We start from the raw sequence: 24474 nt of genomic DNA, 5'->3' as shown, positions 1-24474 counted from the left end.
CATATGCACACAGACCTCAGCCTTACATGTGCACCCCTAGCCTTTCATATGCAGAATAGCTTTTCAGGCGCACAAACTGTAGCCTTTCACATGCATGCACACCAAATAGGCACATGTGTACACTGCCTTTCAAATCCTTTCAGATGCATGCACACAATAGCCTTTTTCATGCGCACATGAAAGCCTGTCATGTGTAAGGCCATTGCAGTCTGAGTCGAATGTAGAGCTAAGCAAAGGTGGACAGCGAAGCGGAGGGAATCGAACAATTGATTTAGGAAGAAGATGTGTGAGAAAGAAATAGATGGAAGAAGAGCCTCTCCGAAGCGATGAGGAGAGATGGGCCTAGAGAAAGTTATAGTGTCGGTGGCTACATGAGAAAAGTGCGGGGGGGTGTCTACACCATCAATAAAGGGTGTAAAAGCGAGCATAACAATCAGGAAATCGAAAAATGCAGGGGAACAGAGGATGATGGATCAGAGAGAAAGGGCTAACTTGTTTAATACCATCCTGACTCCCTCCAAATATGTACAGTGGAGGACACACGCTCCCACAGTCACCCTTATCTGCAGTTCCCATCGGCCAAAGTGCTCATTAAAAGTAAGCTTTGGGGTCAGCCTGGATCTCTGCTGTCCTTTGTATAGGCCCTGTTCTGTCCTGGAGCTTGGTACAAAGAATAATAAACACACTCATCTTCTCTGAAATTAAATTGCAGTTAGTGCGACATGATTTTAAAAATGCAAGGCAATAATTCATCTTTCTTGTCTAGTGAATTGCGATGCAATTCCAGTTATGTTATGCCTTGCATAGGCCCCCTGCTTTCTCACCTGAGTTAATGTCGGCATTCCTTGAGCATTAACTTGTTTTATTGGAATTTAACACTCCCGCTATCCAGTTCCAGTTTTCATATGACTGATTCGCTCCATGCTTTGTTGCTTCTTTGGTGTTGGCATTCTCCTTATCATTTGGAATTGTGATTGTCTTTTCGATACTGACGTTGGTTCATCTTCCAGGTCGTTTTCGTCAGGAGACCTAGATAGCTCATTTGAGTGTGTCTCTAGATGTGCTGATGGATTTTCTTTTTGTGATGGCTTTTTTAGCCCACTGCTGAAGGCACACACGCCTTCTAGGACTCTTTCTTCTGAGTTTAATGACACTGACGCCTGCACTTTGTCCACTGGTATTTCACCAACTTTGAAACCCAGCTGTTGCACCATCAAAGATCTGGTTTTTGATGGCCCCAGCGTGGATATGCAGTAGGACACGGTCTGTTTGTGTTTCGTTTAAAAATTCCACGGTTTTTATCTCTTGATTCTATTGATCTCATTTGAGTAATGTGGTGAAATAGCCCAATCACATTATTCCTATTTATAATTAAGCCGTCTTCAGAGTGGTAGATTCTCTCCAACATTAGACAGTAGTTGGAGGCTGTCCTTTTTTCCTGATATTTTCTTTTGTTGATTTGTTGTTCTCGAGTCGCCTCTCCAACTCGAATCCGAATTTCTCAGAGTTCCTGGAGATGCTGGATTGGTTCTGCAAGAGATTTTTTTAAATTCTCGGACTCCAGCTCGACTCTATCATCACGAGTCATTGTTGTTTCATCTCCAATAAACAGGGTTCTCACCCTTGTAGCTTTTTGTTGCACAGCTTTTCTCTTCCATAATCCTACATTTTGTGGCGGTTTCTGGCTTTGTGTCATTATGGCTTATTTGTTTGCTCTTTTTTGGCTCAGGAGAGGCCTCCATTTCAAACGTTCTTTGAGGATATGTTTGTGTATTCCTCTGATGCGTTTGATTGAGAATCGCCGTTGTAATCTCCTTATTAGGACTTTGCGGACCGCCTTGTGGTTCTGTTGGGGCCTCCATCCTTTCTTCCGGTCCACTTTGTTCCTCATCAATTATCTCACAAGTCAATAAATTCATCAATTGTATCCCCATCATTATCTGCAGTCGGATTTCTCTTTTTCATTTGTAGGTTGTTCATTTTTCAGTATCTCTGTACTGGCTGTAGATTTTGGTCGGCTTGTAGACCCTGCTGTATGCACAATAAGATTTAGTGATTTTAGATTCCTCAGAAATGTCCGCGATCCATTCCCATTTTGCTGTTTCATACATGATCAGTTTTTAGTTTTCTTTTTACACTTCCCTTGTTTATGTTGAAAGTCTTGCTGTGGCCTAAGCGGGAGTTGATTTTTTTTTTTTTTTTTTGTTTTCTCAAATATTGGGTAGGATGAGGAACTCTTTTTCAGCCGCAACCTTTCCAGCCATATTTTCCGTTACCGCGATTGCATTGGCAGAGGTTGACGGCAGCTCCTGACTGGGGCGGAATCTCAATGACATTACTACCAACCCGCGATTTCCTTTGGTGGGTTGTCTTCTGAGTTGATGCCAATGTTGAGCACCACACTCTTCTCTTGAGGGCTCGGCATGTGAACACACTCACTGTCTGTGGTAGTGTTTACACCTATTGGCATCGATATGAGTAAACCATGGCTGTATGACTCTTCCAGGTTGGACGATCTTAACATCATTGATCCTGATGATGATGGTGCAAGCTCCACATTTCCAGGGATCATCGGGAGTACTCCTTGTTCTTTTGCACTGCTGGAGGCAAGGGCACAGTCTCTTTGCCTCAAACACTGGTATGGCTGATCGCTTCCAGCACTGCCATAACTTAACCGATTTTCTTTCCCAGTGCAGTCCGCACCTCTCGCTCTGTCGATGTTATCTAGTCTAGATGTGTTTTTTTTAAGAACAGACAGAGCTTCTCTTGCGACCTCGGCCAGCAGTTTCTTATCTGCAGTACTGTGCAGTTGCTCCTTTAACAGGTCATTTGCTTTTTCCACTGCTTGCAGATCATTGTGCGTCTGGAGTTTCATTTCTCACATTTCTACTTCAATGTTCACCATTTTTGTTTTTAGTAGAGCAATTAATGAGTTTTGATCTCTAATTATCGTTAAATTGCTCATACATTTTTGTGAACGGTGCAATTGCTATTGTAATGGCAGATGATATTTTGGGTATCATTTTGGCGCAGATCGTATCAGCGAGTGGATTTAAAGAGTGGGTTTAAAGACATGTTTTGAAGGGAGCGGTTTCCCACATGTTACTCTTCTGATCTTAGGGAAGGCTCTTTCAACAATTGAGGAGTCAGACGACTTATCGTCAGACGACGAGTCTCTTTCCATGTCTGTTATAGGTATTGTTTTTCACGTCTGTGTTTGTAGCATCACTGTCACAAAGCTTGAAACTGTATGGCGACACACCCCCACAGCTGAAAACAAACTTAAACGATGCGCTACCAACTACAAGAAAATCTTTCAAGCTAAAAAAGACGTCTATAACGAGCGAATCTCCAACGCGTGCTCCAATACAAAGGAATTATTTGCAATCCTGCGAGAACTTGAATCTCCCATACCAACACCCGATAATGTACCCAAAGACAAGCAATGGTGCACCAATATCCAAAACGCCCTCGCAAATAAAGTGAAAACATTACAATCCAAAATGACCCTAAAAAAAGCCTCGCTCCCTATCAGCGAAACTCCCAGTACGCCCACACCCACGACTACTCCCGATCCTAGCTTAAAGGAATGGTTTGGTCAAAAAATGTTATTGTCCCTACGGGTCGCCATGTATTTTTAAGCCTAAGTCGCTCGATTTTAGAAAAATTTCCTATGGACCTTACCCGGGTTTTCGTCCATTAAATGCATGCGAAAACAGGCACCAGGGCGCTGCCATTTTGTGATAATCCTATCACACCGCATCGCCCTTGCTGACCTGCTTTTGCGGCACTAAATCTTATCCCCCGCCTCTGAGCCTGTCATCAGCAGACGCGTACCGCCCATTTCACAACACCAAAGCACGTCTCGTGTCAACAATCGCTGCGCTTCAGCTAATGACGTGTCGCGATGGAAATGGCAAGACGCCTCTTTCCTCAATAAGTATAAACAGACCGTTTCACAACACACAGCAGCAGATTTTCGATTCCATTCCTCTCTGTGCTAATTTGAGTATTCTGTGACTCGTTTCTGTGTTCTCGTCAGCTACCTTTGCCGCTTGTAGCCCATGTGAACACCTGTACCATCGCTATAAATTATTTTAGTTTGTTTACCACACAATGGCTACAATAATGCCCTACATGTACGAGCCCGAGTATACTGAGGAGAAACTACTGGAAAGGGAAACACGCGAAAACGATGGGGCTTCGGACGGCAGTTGGAAGGACGAATCAACGGATGACGACACTGGACCTAGTCGCATGGACAGCGTTTCCACCAGGTGCACATGCAATCGGTGCGAGCTAATGCCAACCGAGGAGGAGAACTGCTGCTGCTGTGAAAACTCAGGATGCATGGCCTACATTTCGGAAGGCGAGCCACGGCCGCAATGCATCACTGAGCTGCCAGACTTCAGGGCAGCCTGCCTCACACGGTCCGTGTTGAGGATAATGATGGTGCTTATGCACGAACTTCGCGCAACTGTTCGTCCTCGTAATCCGAGTAACGAGTAAGTATAATCTGCTTGTGATGCCACTACTATTTCATGGTCGTCTCCTATATCCAAAATTACATCTACATATCATTGTAACGCATGAAAGTCATTCAGTGGTGTGCAGTGTCTAGGTAGCATTTGTCCGAGCAGAATGCCATTAGTTACAAGAATTGTCATTGACAACAAACGTTTAATCAACTTATCTTGGTCATTTAAAAACAGTTTGTATCATTATTTTTCACAGGTGGTACCGGCTGGTGGCCTATCGTTCCTTTACATGGTGGCTTCACGGGAGGCTTGGACACCGCGTTCGAAGAGTAATAACCGCCTGTGCCGTTCGTGCCATAAGAGAAACTTTCCCGAGTGACAGCAGTCAGTACAGGGGATTTTCCCTCTCTGTGCTGCAACCTGACCTGTACAATGTGTAAAGTTTTGTATTTTTGTGCCATCAAAAAAGAAACAAAATAAAACACCACATATATTTTAACAACGGTTGTTTTGATTTTTTTAAATGAATCAAGTGTCCCCATTCAGCAGTCTTCCTGTGCCTTGTCTGCACGCCCACCGGCCCATCCATCCATCCATCCATCCATCCATCCATCCATCCATCCATCCATCCCCCTCCCCTATCAAAGGCGAAGTATAACTATATAAAGTATAAAAAAGTGGTTAGTTTAACAAAAACAAAAGTCCATAACGACAAGTCCAGTGGGTGCGCGCTGCCATGGGGGGGGGGGGGGCTGTCAGGGGCGCGAACGGCCAAGGTGCCAAACAGCATGTACACTTCAAAAGGTATCCCACGCCAAGGGCCCATCGCTCACATGGCCTCCTCAGACTCGGTGTGTCCGGTCAGGACCCCCCCCCCCTCACGCTGGCCGGCCCCGGTAAACCACATAATACCACGACATACACACGTCATTCATTCACAAACCAACTCCTGTTTGTAATACTTTATAAACCACTTGATATGTCTCATGAGAACATCTTTGTGCTTTGCAAGTCAACTCCTGAACGTGCTACCTGAGAACCACTGAGATCTATGCTAATCTGCTCGTCGTCGTGCTATCCGTGAACTTCTGTGACCGCTTCGAGCAAACTCGTCAGTGTGCTACCTTTGGCCATCTACCTGTTCTCCTGCAACATACTGCTCTGCTTGCTGAATCCAACTTTTTGTTGGTCAAGGTAAGGCCATGTATCCTAGTCATATTTCAATGATTTTTAAATTTCTATCTATTTGCGAGTAGATTACTCAATAGTGCTATGTTCATTGGTCTCATTGATATTGACTTGAGTTTCCCTTGTTATGCTATCAATAGATCTATTTATTTTCATCTGTGTCAATTGTCATCGAATTGCATCCTTCGGGGGTCCAGTCTATAATGTAAGCATGTTTCCTTCTCGTGCAAGACAGAACATCCAAGAGACGAGTCACATGTTCAGAGTTTAGTCGCATCATTTATACATTTCTGCAATTTATGCAAATGCTAAGCCGCACCTGATGAACTGGTATAGTTCCTGCGACCAAAACAAACCTTGCATTGAATATTGTATGGTTCATTTACTTTTGTATCACATTTTTATTCATCAAGATTGTATAATCATGTCAATATTTACTTTTCAGAATTTTCAGCAATGCCTGCCTGTTCGATTAGCGGTTGCTCTTTGAAGACCCATGCTAAATCATGAGGGCACTACAACGCATGTATTCCCGAAAACTGTTGATCTACTAAGAGAATGGGTCAGACATTGCAGATATCCACTGGATGAGCTGGACAGTAGAGTCCAACAAGTCTTAGAGGACAAGAGGGGTGATCGATACCGCATCTGCAGCCGGCACTTTTCCTCGAACATGTACACAACATCTTGGGTAACAAAGAAGAATAAACAGCAAACGACACGAAAATTGCTCGCGAACGCTATTCCCACTCTATTCGTCCACATTCCGCCACTGGTGAGTCAAGTGTCCGGATTTCGCTTTAGGCCTTGCGGTAGTGTGTAGGTAGCCGAATGGATTCATTGATATTTTAGGTGTTGTGTCCCTTGTAATACTTTCGACATTGATATGAGTGTATAGCTTTTTGAATAATGACATTTATCAATATATTCTTTTTCAATTTCATAACCCACAAACAAAATCTATATATGGGCACATGGAACTGTGCTATATTGCGCATTTTCAATAGTATTACTCAAGTATTCTGTCTCCTTACATGGCAATTTTTAATATTGGCATTTCATTATCAATCAGTAATTTACCTTTACAACTGCTTGACTATCCCTTGAATCTGAAGCAAGAACATTCTACATCCGTTACGTGCTCGCAGTTATCAACCACTTCTAGCGCGTATCAGGTAATCTTACTTGGCTATCCCGCTACAGACTTATGCATGTCAAGTAATATTTTTATTGTATCGTGTAATTATTTTACTGAATGTTTGGTTAGTGCTTTCCAATTGATATACACCTTAGTTATCGTCCACTGGTGTTTGTTTTTTAGTTATGATTAGTGTTATCCATAGTAATGCAAGTACTGTCTTTCAGGGAGATGCTGAAGCGTCCACCACATTGACAATCCCTAGATGTTCTTCAGCAGCACGAGGTATGGATACTGACAGCTTCATCGAAATAGATCATCAGAGCTGGAATACTTGTCGTTTGATTGTTCTACACAACGTTTCATTCGTGGTTAGCCATTGATATGTACCTGTGCGGTCGACCCCAAGTGTGTCTTATGTTTTCAATATTGTAATCCTTACTAATGCAAGCACTATCTTTCAGGCAGTTGATGGAGTGTCAAGCCCTGCACTTGATGCAGAGCCTGACATTCAAGTAATTCCAGGGGAAGTGGAAGCGGGACCTTGCATATACGAATCGGCGCAACAGCTTTCGGAGGTGCGCACTACACTTACAACATCCCTACATATTCTTTGGCAGCACGAGGTATGGATACGGACAGCTCGATCGAGCGTCATCATATAACGTGATTCCATTTGCTATACTTTCTTCCCTATTAACGCAAGTACTGTGTTTCAGGGAGACAACGGAGCTTCATCTACAATAACAACATCCCATTTAGATGATGCAGATGTAAATAAATCGGAGAAATAAGTCGATGAAATCTGATCATATTTAGATATTCCTTGATTCTTTTAGACAATGCATCATTTGTGGTTATCTCTTTATTTTTTTAAAATTTGGTTATTAGGTTTTTACACAACAGTTCTCTCAATGAGAAAAGAAACAAAAGAAAAAGTTACATATGGATTCATAGACGTTACACAGGTGGAAATAAAACCAATATACAATGCACAACCTCGTAACCATAGACCAAACTGAATAACAGTGAGAATGTTCTACCTAGATTTCTCGTTTTCTTCATTCTCTTACACCTTTCCCCCTCCCCCCACACCCCATGGACTAAGAAGTCGTGTTACCAAGGAGTCGTGCTTGTATGATCATGTGCTCTTTGTCACAGATTGAAACTGTTTCGATGTAGTGTGTTCAGGGGCTCTCCATAGGGAGGGCAGGGCGTCTTATCTTGATTTTAATGGTGGCTGGTCGACAGTATGGGAATGGGATCAAAGCGGAAGGCAGGAGGGGAACAGTACCAAGAGGAGAGGGACCCAATCGAGCTCTACGGACAAAGGACCCTATCACCATTAGGGTGGGTGTCTGTTTGATGTGTGTTTGCATAGGAAGTCTGACCACAGGACCTCACACTGTGTTGCCCTGCCGTGGAATGAGGCAGTGATTTTTTTCCATGGTGCATATGTTCATTACAGTATTAATCCATTCATTCTCGGTTGTGTGCCGTCGACCCCAAGTGTGTGTTATGTTTACAATATTGAAAACCATACTAATGCAAGTACTGTGTTTCAGGGAGATGACGGAGCTTCCTCTACAATTACAACATCCCTTGTAGGTGATGCAGATGTAAAGAAATCGGAGAAATAAGTCGATGAAATCTGATCATATTTAGATATTTCTTGATTCTTTTAGACAATGCATCATTTGTGGTTATCTCTTTATATGTACCTGTGCCGTCGACCCCAAGTGTGTGTTATGTTTCCAATATTGAAAACCATACTAATGCAAGTACTGTGTTTCAGGGAATTGCTGATGCCTCCTCTCCAATACAACCATTCATGGCAGTCCATGCGGAGCCAGAGGTATGGATACTGACAGTTCCATCGAAATAGATCATCAGAGCTCGAATACTTGTGGTTTGATTGTTCTACAGCATGTTTAATTCGTGTTTAGCTATTGAGATGTACCTGTGTGTTCGTCCACACGTGTGTTTTATGTTTTCAATATTGTGATACATAGTAATAAAATTACTATGTCTCAGGGAGTCGATGGAGCGTCATTCCGTGCTGTCTATGCGGATCCAGAAAATATAGTCGTTGCAGCGCAAGAGGAAGGGAAGACATGCGGAAACGAATCGGAGCAACAGCGTGCAGATGTTGAAGTTCGAGTCAAGAAAGTTGCAAAGAAAAAAAACAAAAATAAGGTTAGTTACAAACAGTTCATAATTTTAGGAATTGTTTTGTGTTGGGGACTATATTATGTTTTTTTCCTGTCAATTGTACTATACTTTATGTTGTGTTTTTAAAATTAACATTCCTTTTCCAATCTGTCCTCTAGTTAGCCGTGGGTGTACAAACTATACATACACAGACAGTGAAGCAAATGAGAGATGTTGCTTACCAGACCATTTACACTATGGAGGAACTATTAATTCAGACGCAGCGTGTTGAGACTCGGGATGCTCATGTCCAATGGCCAGAACATGAATTGAATGTGTCCGGAGAATCCAGTAAAGTTGTATTGGACCATTGCTACTGTTCGACTGCACCACCAAAAGAAGATGATACTGAATATATTGAAGATGGCTCTGAAGTAGTCGCAGATCAATTCACACAATCTACACCCGCCAAAAAAATGCCACCCAAAAAGCTGTCGACAATGTTTTCCCATCAATGCTGAAGTAACAGATGTTGAAATGACAGAGAATGAACCAGCAGCAGCACCCAACGACGCATCAGAACTTGATATCACCGATATTTCTTTCGAATTTCTTGATATGTCCTCAACGGCATAGTCCGAAACAACTTTCACGTCGGATGACAGTCTAACGAAAGAGGGCAAATACATAGTATTCGACAGTTGTTTGATGGATATTGTACGTATGCTGAAATGTGGGCATTCCGTCAGAGGGGAAGTATGTGGGGAGGCATTGATTCCTGTGACTCGTCAAAAACAAGGCAGTAATGTCACAATACATGCCGCCTGTAGATTAAATCATGCGTTCTCATGGTCTGCACAACCGATGCTGGGGAAGCTGCCAGCAGGCAATCTACTGTGTGCAGCTGCCTCACTTTTTAGTGGGTCCAGTTTTAGAAAGTTAGTCATTCTTTCAGTTTGTGGGACTCCATTTCATTTCTAAAATGCAGTACTACAAATTCCAACATGATTATCTGTTTCCGGCCATTAGTGATGCTTGGAAAATTTAACAATTGTCTCTAGCAAGTACATTCAAAGGGAAACGATTCAGGTTAGCCGGCGATGGACAGTGTGACAGCCCTAGATCTTCTGCCAAGTACTGCACCTACCACTTTCAGGACATGGATAATAAGAAAATTGTGAGTTAGGTGGTCGTGCAGGTGTCCCAATGTAAATCCTCAGTGGCCATGGAGAAACTAGGATTTATAAAATCATTGTAATATCTACAATCAAGGGGAATGCACATCAACCTCATAGCCACGGACAGACACGTTTCAATTGCCAAGACAATGAGAGAGCACTTCCCACATATTACACATCAATTTGACGTATGGCATCTTGCTAAATCAATCAATAAGAAAATCTCGGCTGCAGGAAAAAAAAAAAGGTTTTGAAAGTATTTCACAGTGGTCCCAGTCTATCAGCAACCATCTTTGGTGGAGCTCCAAAACTTGTGACGGGTCAGTGGAAATCCTACTTGAAAAATGGCGGTCACTGATGCACCACTGTACCAACGTTCACCGCTGGACAGAAAACCAACACTTCCACCAATGTGAACATGTCCCTTTGTCCCCAGAGGAGGCACGGAAGAAGAAGTGGTTGATTGCTTCTTCACCTACACACGAAGCCATTGAGAAGATTGTTTTCGATAAAACTCTATCAAGAGATTTGAGGGGACTGACAGAATTCTGTCACACAGGTGAATTGGAGGTGTTCCACAATATGTACCTAAAGTACAGGCCAAAGCGATTGCATTTCAGCTTACAGGGCATGAAACATAGGACTCTACTAGCGGTCTTGGCCCATAACGAGAATGTGGGCCGTGAACAGTCTAGGACTACGGGAAATGTAGGGATGCCTCGCTAAACTACGACCTTTGGAAAAAGAACTAAAAAATGGGGGGTAAAACCAGTATATGAGGAAATGGAGTTCAACTTTGTTAAAGGCCTTATTGTTAGTGTACTAGAGAAGCACAGATATGGAATTTTGAGCGTTTCTGTGCAGAGCACTGATGCATTGCCACCAAACATTGCCACTGTGCCATGTCCACCCAAAGCAGAGCTCGTTGAGAAGTTCAAATCCCGGTTTAAATAAATCATTGTAATCTGATTGTATTTTTGAAAATAATGTTATTGTACAGTGTGCGTACAAAGTATGCTAACTCTAAACCCTCCATTCACCATCCTGGGTGGCGAACAACATGGGTGTCATCTTTGACTTCTCTCTCTATTCACCTCATATCGCTGACCTTGTGAATATGTGTATGTATATATTTTTGTTGCTGTAACTTAAGTTTCGCAATCTCATGTAAATGCTGCGCACTGTTAACCGAGGGGAGGCTTGCATATTGCAAATAATAAAACAAATAATAAACCTCACTTTCAACTCAACTCCTCGGGTACTTTATACTTTCCCTGACCTTCCCCCAAAAAGTCAATGTCTCCATAGTTATGATTCTCTAGGGCTGCAAAGCTTGCGGACAACGAGGACAAAATTGGGGGCCTTTGAACGGGCCAAGCGAGGCGTTGCAGATGGCAGAGAAGCCAGTTCACATTTTCACATTGAGGCCTAGTATAAACATGGTGTCGCAAATTCAAGTTCTCACAGATGGCTTTACACAGGATGTTGCAAAGTAAGAATGTACGCTCATGCAGAGTGAAGGTCAGCGGCTTTGATTTTATGCTTGCGGGCTGAAGAGTCCCGCGAATCGCACTGGCAGTATAAGGTTCTTTTGTTTTTTGACCTTGAGAGACCGGGACCATGCCGAAAGGACTTAATTTGAAGGAGGTGGGCAATAACGTAAGAGACGAGAAGGCTGAAAATTCTGAAACTATACTGAGTTTCATGTTAGATCAGTATATGAAAAATCGTTGGCATGAACACAGTGGGATTTACGGACTGCATTGCGCAGAGATACAATGGAAATGGCAACTATAATGTAAGTAACTCTTTAGACGCTTTTATACCTGAATGAATGAATGAATGAATGAATGAATGAATGAAGAGCAAGTACAACATTTGTGGGATCGTCTTTCTACCGGGCACATAGGCATTCATGTGCCCATTCGACACGCATGTAGACAAACGGTCCTTTCTCAGTGGTTCAACGGTAAAAAAAAAATTAGTTTGTGTGTTTCCCTCGATTTATTTGGTTAGTTTTCGCATTGCTTTTAGAGCCGAACATACTCCATTGCACTATCCTCGCAAGCAAATAGTTTCAGCTCGCCCATAATAAATAAAATGAATAATGGTAATAAAGATCGGCTGGTGAGACTAATTTCAATTTTTATGTTTTCTAAGCAGGTACATCCTACCATATTGCCACTGCCACCTATTCCAGACCCCGGCAGATGGCTTCTTCAACCGCCAGCTGCATCTTCTTGTAAACAACTACACTACATTGACCATTTTATGGGACGATCGCCAAGGAGCCATATGCCCTTACGCGGTACTACTAGCGGCTAGAAGGAACATATCGACCTTTACGGTGGCCTAGTGCCTAGTTGATGGAACAGCCTTGCGGTTCACCGTGCGTCCAAGTGCTTCTTTTAACGAAAACCAACACCCTGTGTACCATAAAGGAACAGCGTGTGACTCACGATAAACTTTTGCGGATCGAGAGTGTCATAAATCACCAAAGTATCAACTAAAAAGGATATAGTAACCAAAAAAGGATACAATTTGGTAGGGCTTTCCCGGATCCTATCTTCACACGACTTGATTGAAGGCAGGTCAAATTAGACCTTCCAAATGATACAACTCTCTGACTGAATAAAACAGGCAGAGAGATGGATCACTGGAAAGGGCGTGGGAATTGTACAGGAAGTAGGCCTAAAATAGATAAATATCATAAGACACTGTCCCAAATTAAATACTAAGAAACACAGAATTGGGATTAATTCAAACACTGACCTTAAGGCTAAACTTAAGAATTCCAGGACAATATCTTGAAGAGTTCCAAGAGTTGAACAAACGACAAAGGAAGGGAAGATTAGTAAGGGAGACTTATCCCGAACGGCACGAGGCTCTCGCTAGATACCGGGTTGGTGCACCACAGGGTAGCGTCCAATGTACTGTGCACATTCACTTTCCCATAGTTCATGAAATACTTCCTTTCCCACAAAGAACAAAATAAGAATCTCACCTGTTGACTGTCACAGGTACCAAAAGTTCAAAGAAGTTCAGAAAAACACGTACAGGATTGCATGCGACAGCATACACGCAGCCAAGCCAGCCGCGCCTGTAGACCGCGTTTCCGCGTGAAGAATCAGACACGCGAACAGGATTCACGCAGCTCAGGACAGCCGCGCTAGCAGACAGCGTCCGCGTGGAGATTTGGCACGCCAACTGGATTCACGCAGCTCAGGACAGCCGCGCTTGCAGACAGCATCCACGTGGAGATTTGGCACGCGAACAGGATTCACGCAGCTCAGGACAGCCGCGCTTGCAGACAGCGTCCGCGTGGAGATTTGGCACGCGAACAGGATACACGCAACCCCGGAATTAGCGTGTGGAGGAAAACAAGCTCAAATTAGGCCAAAGAAGTTTGCTGACAGGAATGCGAGAACGCAGGGCCGGGGTTCAGCTACAAACGCCAAAATTGACTTAATCAGAAGCAGCAAATGGAGTTTCCACGCTGCTTATGTACGCACTGCCGTGATACACGTGACGGACCTAAGTCACGTGAAAATTAACGACGTGAAAAATGCAGACGTCGTTTTCCGGGCAATGTATCGAACAACCTCCATTTTGAGTAAAAAGGTCTACTGGTTCTGTGGGCGTAACTCATCTTGTATGGAGAGGTTGTTCCTGGTCCAGGGGTATGTCCGGCAGGCATGACAGAGAGAAAAGAAAAAAAAATCCATTTCGATTTAATATGCCAATTGCTGAATATTCTCTAAACATTTAATGTCAAATGTACTTTGCCAAATGTACCGTATTGCTGTTTGATTTTAAAGTACAGTTTCATATTCCGAATTGTGGCGAGCTGTGTTGTGAGTTGATCTGTGCTGGTTTCCAGGTTCTATGTGAAGTCGCGTAGAAGACGACTGGGCGCGTTTACCTACGCAGCACAGTAACGTCACGGAGAAAGGCAGGGAATAAGAATGTTTTGATAATGTCAGGCTCGGGATATGATTTAGTGCCGCAAAAGCAGGTCAGCCAGGGCGATGCGGCAAGTGATAGAATTATTACAAAATGCCAGCGCCCTGGTGCCTGTTTTCGCGTGCGTTTAATGGACAAAAACTCGGGTAAGGTCCATAGGCAATTCTTCTAAAATTGAGCGACTTGGGCTTAAAAACACATGGCCGACCCGTAGGGACAATAAACAATTTTGACCGAACCATTCCTTTAACACCTTTCAAATTCGCTAAAGTTTCTACTCCTGAAACTGAAAAAATCATTGCCTCACTAAAAGCCTCAAACCGCAAAGGTGATTACTGCCCGGCCCAGATAATTAAGAATGCCGGCAGAGACCTAGCCCCATTTGTCACCAAACTTATCAACGCCTCCTTCTCATCTAGCACAGTCCCAAGCAGTTTAAAAGAGTCCTGGGTTCTCCCCCTGCTAATAAAACAAACCCTGGACCCCTCCGTCCCCACCAACTATAGGCCCATCACCACGGTCCCCTTCCTCCTGAAGATAATCGACAGAGTGGCCTATCCAAATTCAAAAAATACCTGGAGACTTACCAAATTCTTGGCACTCGTCAATCTGGCTTCAGACCTCAGCACGGCACTGAGACCGCACTTATAGATCTCAAAGCCCAAAATGACGAACTCCACGACAAAGGAAACACAGCTATGCTACTCCTCCTTGATCTAGTGGACCATGCAGTACTTTGCAAACACCTAGAGTCAGCCGCCCACTTCTCAAGTGAAGCTATAGCCTGGGTTCAATCCTTTCTCGACAATAGAAGTATGCAAGTCTTCTCCACCTTAGACTCTGCAGACCCTATCCAGACAACATGTGGAGTCCCACAGGGCTCCTGTGTCTCGCCAACGATGTACATATCTTTACTAAACCTCTATTCGACAAATTGGACAGACTGGGTGTTACCTACATAAATTATGCGGACGACACCCAGATCCTCATCCCCCTTTCGGGCAATTTCGCTACGGATACAGCTTTAGTAAATAAAATGTACACCCTCATTCAGGCATGGATGGTAACACATGGCCTCTGCCTGAATGACGAAAAAATAGAGATCCTCATTCTAGGCTCACCTAACAACTTTAAAAAACTGCAACTACAGCTCCTTCAATATCGACGGCAGTATAATCCCCGTCGCCAAAGAGGTGAAGACCCTTGGTTTCTACTTGGACTCCACATTGTCCTTAAAGAAATGTGAACTCCCTGGCCTCATCCACTGCCTACACTGGCAAACTCATTAAAGCAAGCATGCAGACCCTTCCTCTCACCAGCTAGCTGCATTATCCTAGCCAATGCACTGATCCTCTCAAAACTGGATTACTGCAACGCACTTTATGCAGGCGCTAACAAATACATAATCAATAAACTCCAAACCCTGCAAAACAACGTGCTCAAAACGGCCTTGAACCTCCCAGTCAGAGAGCACATTTCAAATGCGCGTAGAAACTACAACTGGCTAAAAATCAGCGATAGGATCACCTTCAAAATTGTCACACTAACATTCAAATGCCTGAACAATGCTGCCCCCCATACCTCAGGGACAGAATAATAAGAAAAACCTCTTCACGACCAACCAGAACAGCCAACTATTTCTGCCTCCAAACCCCAAGATTCCGACTAAAAAAAACAGGAGGAAATAGCTTCCCTGTGCAAGCAGCTCAGTACTGGAATGCCCTACCAGTTGAACTAAGACGGGATCAGTCCTACAACAGCTTCAGGCACCATACCCGCACCTGGCTCCTTCGGAATGACCTTTGAAACCTGAGACCTTGTGCATTGTGTACTGATACCATACGCACCTCTCCACTCTATCATGTAAAATGTACATAATGCATCTCCTGTTTATAATATGTACCTATATGTAAAGTAAAGAATGTATATAATGTAATTACTGTATATAACATATAATACCAACATGTGATAACACTGTAACCAAGTTCTAAGTATTCTTGTTATTCTGCGCGCCCAGCTACACAAGGGTTTTCTGGTACCCTATAAATAAACAATCAATTTGGTGGTTGTAATGCAATCTTTTGAGAGGACAGTATGTCTCTATAGGCACTCCGGTCCAGACGCCTCCGTTTAGTTGCACCGTTGGGGAACCCATTTTGCTCTATTTGAGCTTGTCCCAAATTAGCGGTTTCACAGTTATACTTTTGGAGGTTTGGATTGTTTTGCGTTGTATTGTCATCACATTTCCCGGGCATTTGATTTTCAAGGCCTCATCCGTTTTGCACTTTCTCATTGATTAACATCAAGTCTTGCAGAAGTTGATCTGCGACGGCCAACAAGCTTCTTCGAATCTTGGAGTGATTGGGATCCTCCATAATTAGAAATTAATCACCTTCATTTACTGGGTGTTTATGGTCATTTGCCTTTGTTTTCTCAATGTTTAGTTTAGATCCATTGATAGGTGCGGGTTGACATTCTTGCAGGAAGACGTCATCTTCACACTAGATTGATATGGGAACATTAGCAATTGCAGGGGTGGATTCACTGAACAGCGCTTCCTCCACTTCATTGCAGAAGATACATGGCTGCTTGCAGCCAGGTTCAGACGACTTGCCTAGTGCGCCATTTGTTTCACTCGGGGCGTACTCTTCTGTTTTGTCATGTGCCAAAGTTAGTTCTAGTTGGAGCCTATTTAAGGCTATTTCGTTCTTATTTTGATAGCTGCAAAGCAGCCGTGTTATTAAGGTACTGAGTGGGGGGGACTACTGAGCGGGAGGGGGTGCTCATGAGCCTGGCATCGCAAGGTGGTACAAGGCGTTCTACATCAGTGGCGACACCCACACTCGCTTCCGAGACCACATCCAGGTCACTCCCCAGCATCTGTGGGCTCATTTTAATCAAGCTTTCGGTGACTTTCTTGGGCCGCCCCGTACTCGCGGGCGAGGCTCCACCCTGTTCTTTCCGCCACACGGAAGACTTGCTGCTAAACTCCTGAAGGCATCCGCCGACAGTAGGGATCAGAGCCATGGGTAAGTTGGGACTTGCAAACGAGTGGATGATTTGCTTGTTTGGTGTCGGTCTGTGATTCACAGATTCTTGGGATTGTGTTCTGTTGTATGTTAGGGAACGTGATTGCTGCTTATCACACAATTCAAGGACGGCATTCCTTTGGTCAATTGCCTAGTTGCACCATCTATGATAAGAGACGAGTCTGCGGATGTCATGGTGCCGCCGAGGGCACTGGCACATTCCTCCGCAGGCTTCTGCAAGTAGACGCTGCATCTATCTGCAGCAGCTGTGATGGCGGGTGCATTAAGGGGCCTGATTTATCAGTAACGTTCAAGGACTCCATAGGTCTTACCTTGATGTGCCTCACCCCAGGAACACCACAAACATGCTGCTTCACTCCGCTACACGTTTGAGTTATTTTAAGCAGAGAACTCCGCCTCCAGTCCATAGAAGTAGAAAAAACACTTGTGGCTGCAGCTCCTCCAGTAGTGAACAGCACAGACACTCTGCTTCACTCTGCTGCGCTCCGAGTTTGTTGATAGTTTTGATGAGGGAACCTGGATTAAAAACAAAAAGGAATTGAGGAAAGCATTGAGTTAGCTAAAAATAAATAAAAAGGATGAGCATGAATATTGGAAGGATGTAAATCCCTTAAGAAATTATTATAGCAACTGGTCAAATCTAACTGGTATCTGCGTTTGCAACAGGATGGGGAATTGATGTTAAAAATAATGGCTCAGAATAACTCGCGTCATTATTTGATAATTCTACTGAAACATCTCAGATTGCCATTCAAAGCTGGGCCATACAGGAAAAAGTATGGGTGGATCACTTTTCAAAACTTAATAGGTCAACAAAGAACTTGAAGGTTTTTTCTACTGCACCAGTAGCTTGGGAGTATTAAATGTCTCGCAAGATGCGATAAATAAAATCTTAAGCTTCCAGGGCTGCAGGCACCAATGGTCTGAGTAATCGGATCTTAAAATCTGATCCTCAACTTTGGTCCTGTTTATTGGCTGCTCTTTTTGCAAGGATAGTTAGCAGTAGACAACTCAGAGTCATGGAGGAGGGCTATTGTACCCATCTCACTTGGATCTCTGAGGTCTCTAAAAAGTCAAATTTCCTACTGCACCTCCTCAGAGGTACTCTGCCTTTCCTCTCCTTCCCCCAGAAGCTCATGGTATCCCAAGCTCTGGTTCTCTCTAGCTTGGATTATTGTAACAGCCTCTTTCTAAATCTACCTGCCTCTACTCTCCACCCTCTGCAACTAATCCAGAACAGGACTGCGAGACTTGTCCTTGGCCTCAAGTCCTGGGATCGTATCTCTCCAGCTCTGAAATCTCGCCATTGGCTCCCAGTGGATGCAAGGATTAAATTCAAAGCCCTCTGCATTGTCCACAAGGCCTTCTGGGGCCTGGGTCCAAAATACCTTCAGCTATCCCTCTGCAAATACCGCCAACTCCCTCAGGGTCAGTTGTTTTTCAAAGAAACGAGCTGGGGGTAGATATCTGTCTTCGGCTGGGGCCTCCCTCTGGAACAGCCTCCCTGCCCCTCTAAAACTTGAGGAGAACCATCTCAAGTTCCGGAAGCACCTCAAGACCTACCTCTTTTATTCTGCCTTCGCTCCCCCTCTTCCCTGCTGATCTGTTCTCTCTTGGCACTGTGCACCTGTCCACCCTCTGTCCTTCGGGCCCAGGTACCTGCTCACCCTGCCACCCTCCCGCACTGCCTCCGGGCCACCCCTTGCACTGGGGTCTTTATCTGTACCCATACAGCCCCCCCCCTTTTCTTCCTGAACTTATCAGACCTACCCTCTCTGCTGCCTTAAACCTAGCAATTGCAAATTGCTGGCTGCACTACCACTGTTTGTTGCCTTTATTATTTATCTGTTTCTCCTCTGCTTCGCACTTTCCACTTCTCCCCCCTTCCATGCACTTGCACGTTCTCAATGTCACTGGGCCTAGTAAGATCGCTGGTTTTTTTCTCCCCTGTTCCCTTCCCTTTTTAGATGCGGATGGAAAGATCTTTGCAAGTTTGATCCTGAAGGAGCTGGAGAAGTGGGTATAACTGAAGGGTATCCTATCGAAGCATCAGAGGTTTTTGTAGAGGTCTTTCGACTTCATTAAGTGGTCTAGTATTGAGCACAGTTTGTGGTGGGTCATTCCAAAAAGGTGGGCCCCGGTTGCACGGGGTTTGGATTGACCTATCCCATGCGTTTGACACTGTCAATAGAGAACATCTTTGGGGCAAACCTAAGGAGTTGGGGATTCTTCTGGCCATAATAGTATAACTTCATAGGGATTTGCAACTGCAAATAAGATTGGACAAAACAGGGGAATTGTCCAGAGCCATCAGGACAGAGAGGGGGTGAGACAGGGAGGTATTGTCGCCCCCTTTCTCTTTAATCTCTATCAGATCTAGTAAAGTGGTTGGGAGTCTGTGTTGGCTAGTCCAAAGATTGGAAAAGCGAGAATAAATTGGATCGTCAAGGTGGACGATATTGTTCCGTTCGATTATACTCTGCTTGTCCTCCACAGAATGCTGAATGCGCTCTAAGGATATACCAGTTAAAAGACTTGAGGATTAATCTCTCGAGCCAAAAATTCTTGTCTTTAAAAGACCACTTAAAATCACCAAGCATTTCTCTTGGAGCTTGGACGATCAAATATTGCGATCAACAAAAAAGTAATATATACTTGGGCTCTGTGGGTATATCTTTCCCTACTAGTAACCATAGAGGGGGAAAATCCTTCAATTAGGTTCACATATGAAAAAAATTCTAAATACATTTTGTAAGTTCTCCCTCTCCAGTTATTCGATATTACATTGGTAAGGTAATACTATCACTATTATTTTGCCTAGACTCCAATGCCTAGTCGTATCTTTTGGATTGGGAATAATTGGAGGGTAAATTGTGGAAGCGTGTGCTTCATCTTAAAAGTTGTGTACCCCTTGCCAGTCTAGGTAAGAATTGGGCCTACAGTCTGTGTGGATGGAATGGAGATGGGTATCTCTATATAGATCAGTCCTGGTTCCTCCTAAATTGTCATTGTATGAAGATGTTTGTCAGAAGTCTGGCCGGGGAGCACAGGGCAAAGGCTATATCTCACAGTATGCACTGTAGATTAGCAGAGATTCCGGAGGCAATGCTAGCATATAACAAACGGGGTACATACCAAGCTGATCTGAGTTGAAACAGGTATTCACAGGAACTTCAGGGGCAGAAGCTGGCTGTAAACAAAGGCGGAGAAAAAGCAAAGACAAGCAAATACACTGGGCAACACGAATTGATCAGAATAAAGGGTGTACTGGAATATAAGGGGTATCCAGGGATTAAGGAAAGCCCTTGGGATCGGTACCAGCAGATTACTCTTAACGGTCATACAGCAGCATCATGAGTTAGACGTGCCGAAGAAACTGTTGTGCTCGGTGCAAGGGTAAAACTGGAGACCATATACTGAGGCAGGTAAAACTTCAATGGACTAGGCGAAGGCAACAGTAGTCTTTCCCCTTATCTGATCTGAACGGAGACTAACCCAGGGGTCACACTGTAAACGGATTCATAGCGGAGACGCAACAGTGGACCAAGATGTAATACAGGTAGAAAGCAGCGTTGAAAGAATTAACCAGATACAGGACAGGATTGAGAAACAAAGTAGATGGCATAGACTGGAATATCAGTATACACAAGTCAAAGGACTAAGGCAAGATGGGTTGCTGCCAACACAGCGAATACGAGGGATTCAGGAGTTCTTAAGAACAGGCACTACAACTATGGACTGAAGTCAGGAAATATTGCAGGCAAGGAACAAACGGGCAAACCTCAAAAGGCTGGATTTGCAGAATGAAAGAGAAAAGCAAGTCAGAAACAGGACAAGTCTGTGAAGCAGAAATGCTTACAGAAAACAGGGTGTTTACAGAAAAGCAGAAAAGAGATCAGTTTAATGTCTTAAAAGGTATCGGAAGTCAAAGGCTGGAAATCAAGGTAAGATTGAATTCAGTCAGGCTGCAAGGCAGGTATTCCAGAGGAGCAGGGCAGAAGGCAAACGCAGTCTGGAGAGGGTGCTGCAAGCAGCAAACGCAACAGGATTCAAAAGCCAAAATTAGGATTTTCAGGAAAGGTCAAAAACTGGTAACGGGAGCACAAACTCCCTGTGGAAGCAGTTGACTTGACAGCTGCTTCTGTTCAAAGTGAACTTATAAAGGCCCTCCCAGCCAGCAGGCCAACAGGATGTAGCTGATTGCAGTCTCGGCAGCTGTGTTCAATTAAGCCCAGCCCTGGCTTCAGTAGCTTGCAGCAGTGGTTTCTAATTAAGGGATCTCCAGCTCTCTGCAGCCTAGCCTGCAGTAGCTTGGAACAGGTTTATGCAATCCGGTCTTCTGTAGCTCTTAGTAGCTTTCTGCAAACACATGTATTATGCCTTCTTCAGCCCTCTGCCTTTTGGACAGCATACATGTACCAGAATGCATCTGCTGGTTTAACCCAAAACCCGGAATGGAACATGAAATTAGATTTGTCCAAAACTGCAGCGGTAAAACAAATAAATAAATGCAGAGTCAGTTTGCAGGATTTAACTTTGCAAGTATACCATAAACAGCGTCTCTGAATGTGCGCATGTAGTGGTGCTGGGTGTCAGGTGAGTAGGATTGTGACAGTGTCTTTTGCCTTCGAGGGACATTTGAATCATTATTTAAATGATCAGAAGTCCCTGGCTTTGAAAATTGCGATCGAATGTGATTGTACAGAATTGGACTTGATTCATAATCCAATGAAAGTGAAGGAGCGCATAAAAAGGGCAGATTGTATTAGGACAATAGCAGTAACGTGCTCCTCCACGGTGTCCACATCATTGTCTTGTATGGATAAACCACGAGCATGGTTGCCTAAATATCTGAAGTGTTTTCCGGACCCAGTTTTTGAGATTTCATCTCAATCGTTTGTCTACTCGTGAAATTCTATACATTAGGCAAAAAGATGAGGGAAGCGATAACCTTTGGACCTTATGTGAGGGCTCTATACACAGACTCCGAGGCATCTGTTGAGTAATTGTGCTGGGACCTTGGAGAAGAGGCTGAATAGGCTATCACATTTTGTAAATAAGGATTGGTGGTTAGAAACAGATTGGAAAGGCTAGCCTCAGACAATGAAACCCTACTAACAATGGAAATTGTGAGATCTGAACTTGGTTGGACTTTTATTATGAACAAGTTCACGAAATCTGATTTCACTTCTACTGAGATGATTGTTGGGAAAGAGGAGTCATTTTCTTTTTTTATATGGTTTACTCATTAATGAGTTATGAAGTTTTATTTTTATGGAGCCGATGAATTGAGATGGTCAATGAGTTAATGTGTTTTTTCTTTTTTCTTAAATTTGAAATGTTTTTTCTCTGATGTATTGTTAGACATTTTATATTGTATTGATTAAAGTGCATTGATTATCATATTCTGTGAAAAGTCTAAGATTTTGACTAATACACAATAAAAAAGGTAAAAACACCAAGAGAACTTTTTCAGTTCTAATTCCCCGTCATATAGAACTGATCTTCCATATGGAACCATTCCGTGAGATTCTCAAAGTACTATGCATCAGTTGACCTCAATGGACTCCAGTTCCCACAACCACTTCAGTACTGGGATGAGGAGGATGAAGGAAATGATCCAGAGCAGAAGGAGCCTCAAGCTCAATGAGCTTGCTAGTTGTTTTGAGAAAACACTTGTGCGCAGGCCATTTAAAAATGGAAACCAAACTATTAGGAGTTGCTCGGGAGAAGATGTTGCATCTCCCTCAGAGGCGTGCAGAAGCTGGAGGCACGAGCCGGTGTGGCAGAGCCAAGCCTCAGAGAGGGAAAGTATTGTTGCGAGAACATACCAGGCCACAGACCCACCCAGGAATCGTCTTGTGGTTCCTGGCGTGCGGCAGCTGGAAGAAGCAGTGTGACCCTCATCGGGACCTGAAGGCAAGCAGGCCTGCAGGAGTGAAGCCGTGACGGAAGCTGAAGAAATGTAAAAGCAATCCCGACTTGAAGGCAGGTGGCAAAGATACGATGCAGGAGCTGTTCTATTTTTATTTATCAATACCTTTTGCGAATACCATGTTAAAGACCTTTCCCTTCTCACTTCATTGTTAAATTTGTAGTGTCCGGGTCAGTACATAACATTTGGACACAGGACGGTTTTTGATTTCTGACAGACAGATCCTTAGTTTTTAGTTAGGTAGGGAAATTCCTCTTAGAGCAGGGCTAGAGAGGCATTTTTCCCAACCCATTTATGTTAATAAAATTCTTTAACCATAAACATGAAAACTTTGTGTCCGACTTTCATTTCTGACCCCTCACAAGGGGTGAATGACTCTTATGCCTAGTTAGTAGCTTGCAATTTGAAATGTTTACCACTGACTTTGGTGCCATTATGAGCAAGCACTAGAGTCTTCATCTCCAGAGCTTCCACAAAAATGATTACCATTGTTTTGTTCTCCTGAGAGCCTTTGAGCTTTGGGATATTACATAATTACTCTTGGAGTTTAACTTTTTACCTGTTAAGACGACACTAGTGTTACTCTCATAAAAAAAAGGTCTATTTCAAAGGGAGTCCCATTGAACACAAGACTGCAAAGTTTTCCAAAATACCACTTGGGTAGGTGGCTGTTGTCAATATTCTGTGAAGTGGCTAAAACGCTAAATGTCATGAAGTAAAATGTGTGATTTACAATTTCCCTTGTGTGTGAATGAGGTGGCAATGCTCTGTTAATGCAATACTCTTTGTTCCTCCAGAGCTGTATTATGATCGTGGGAACCACCACGAGTTTGTCTCCCTTGTGAAGGACTTAGCCAGGCCGGGTGAGATCACCCAATCGCAGACGTTCGACTTTGAGTTCACACACGTGGAAAAACCATACGAGTCATATACTGGACAGAATGTTAAATTAAGGTGAGTCTTCGTGCAAACGCTTTAGCAAGATCATTGGGCAATCCTGTTTTTATATCAAAAAGTAAACCGCAATGAAGTATTGAGTTTTGACTGTCGTTTTATTTTGCAGAGCAGACACGGCCATCATTGATATGACCTTAACAGTGCTGTATGTTTATCAGATGGGGTTACTAAACACAGAGACTAGAGTATGATGGTTGGTGTATGATGCCTTGGGTGCTGATGGCCTATATGTGGTGACTAGTGTGTGGAAAGTAGGGCTGGAGAGTTGCCGACTGGTGCTGGGGCTAGATTGCGCTGTGAGCAGAGTAGATATGCAGGGACTGGTGTAATGTTGGGCATGGCTCTGGTATTTGTTTTTGCACCGCATTTGTGGAAGGCAGTATCCCTCCAACCGTTCTAGTCTAGTTGAGTGCAGATGTTGGGTAAGAGTTAACTA

At 43.7% G+C, this 24474-nt stretch overlaps 1 protein-coding gene across 1 annotated transcript in view; it reads left to right on the top strand.

Moving 5' to 3' along the window:
- VPS26B (VPS26 retromer complex component B) overlaps positions 1 to 24474 on the top strand; it is a 166242-nt gene that overhangs the window by 56098 nt on the left and 85670 nt on the right. Inside the window, exon 2 of the mRNA XM_069614113.1 lies at positions 23879 to 24035. Within this exon, the coding sequence (XP_069470214.1) occupies positions 23879 to 24035 (157 nt within the window). The remainder of the gene's footprint in view (positions 1 to 23878; positions 24036 to 24474) is intronic.

Source organism: Ambystoma mexicanum, chromosome 9 (assembly GCF_040938575.1).
Source record: "Ambystoma mexicanum isolate Mex_15411 chromosome 9, UKY_AmexF1_1, whole genome shotgun sequence".
NCBI lineage: Eukaryota > Metazoa > Chordata > Amphibia > Caudata > Ambystomatidae > Ambystoma > Ambystoma mexicanum.
This window is presented reverse-complemented; position numbering and strand designations above follow the sequence as displayed.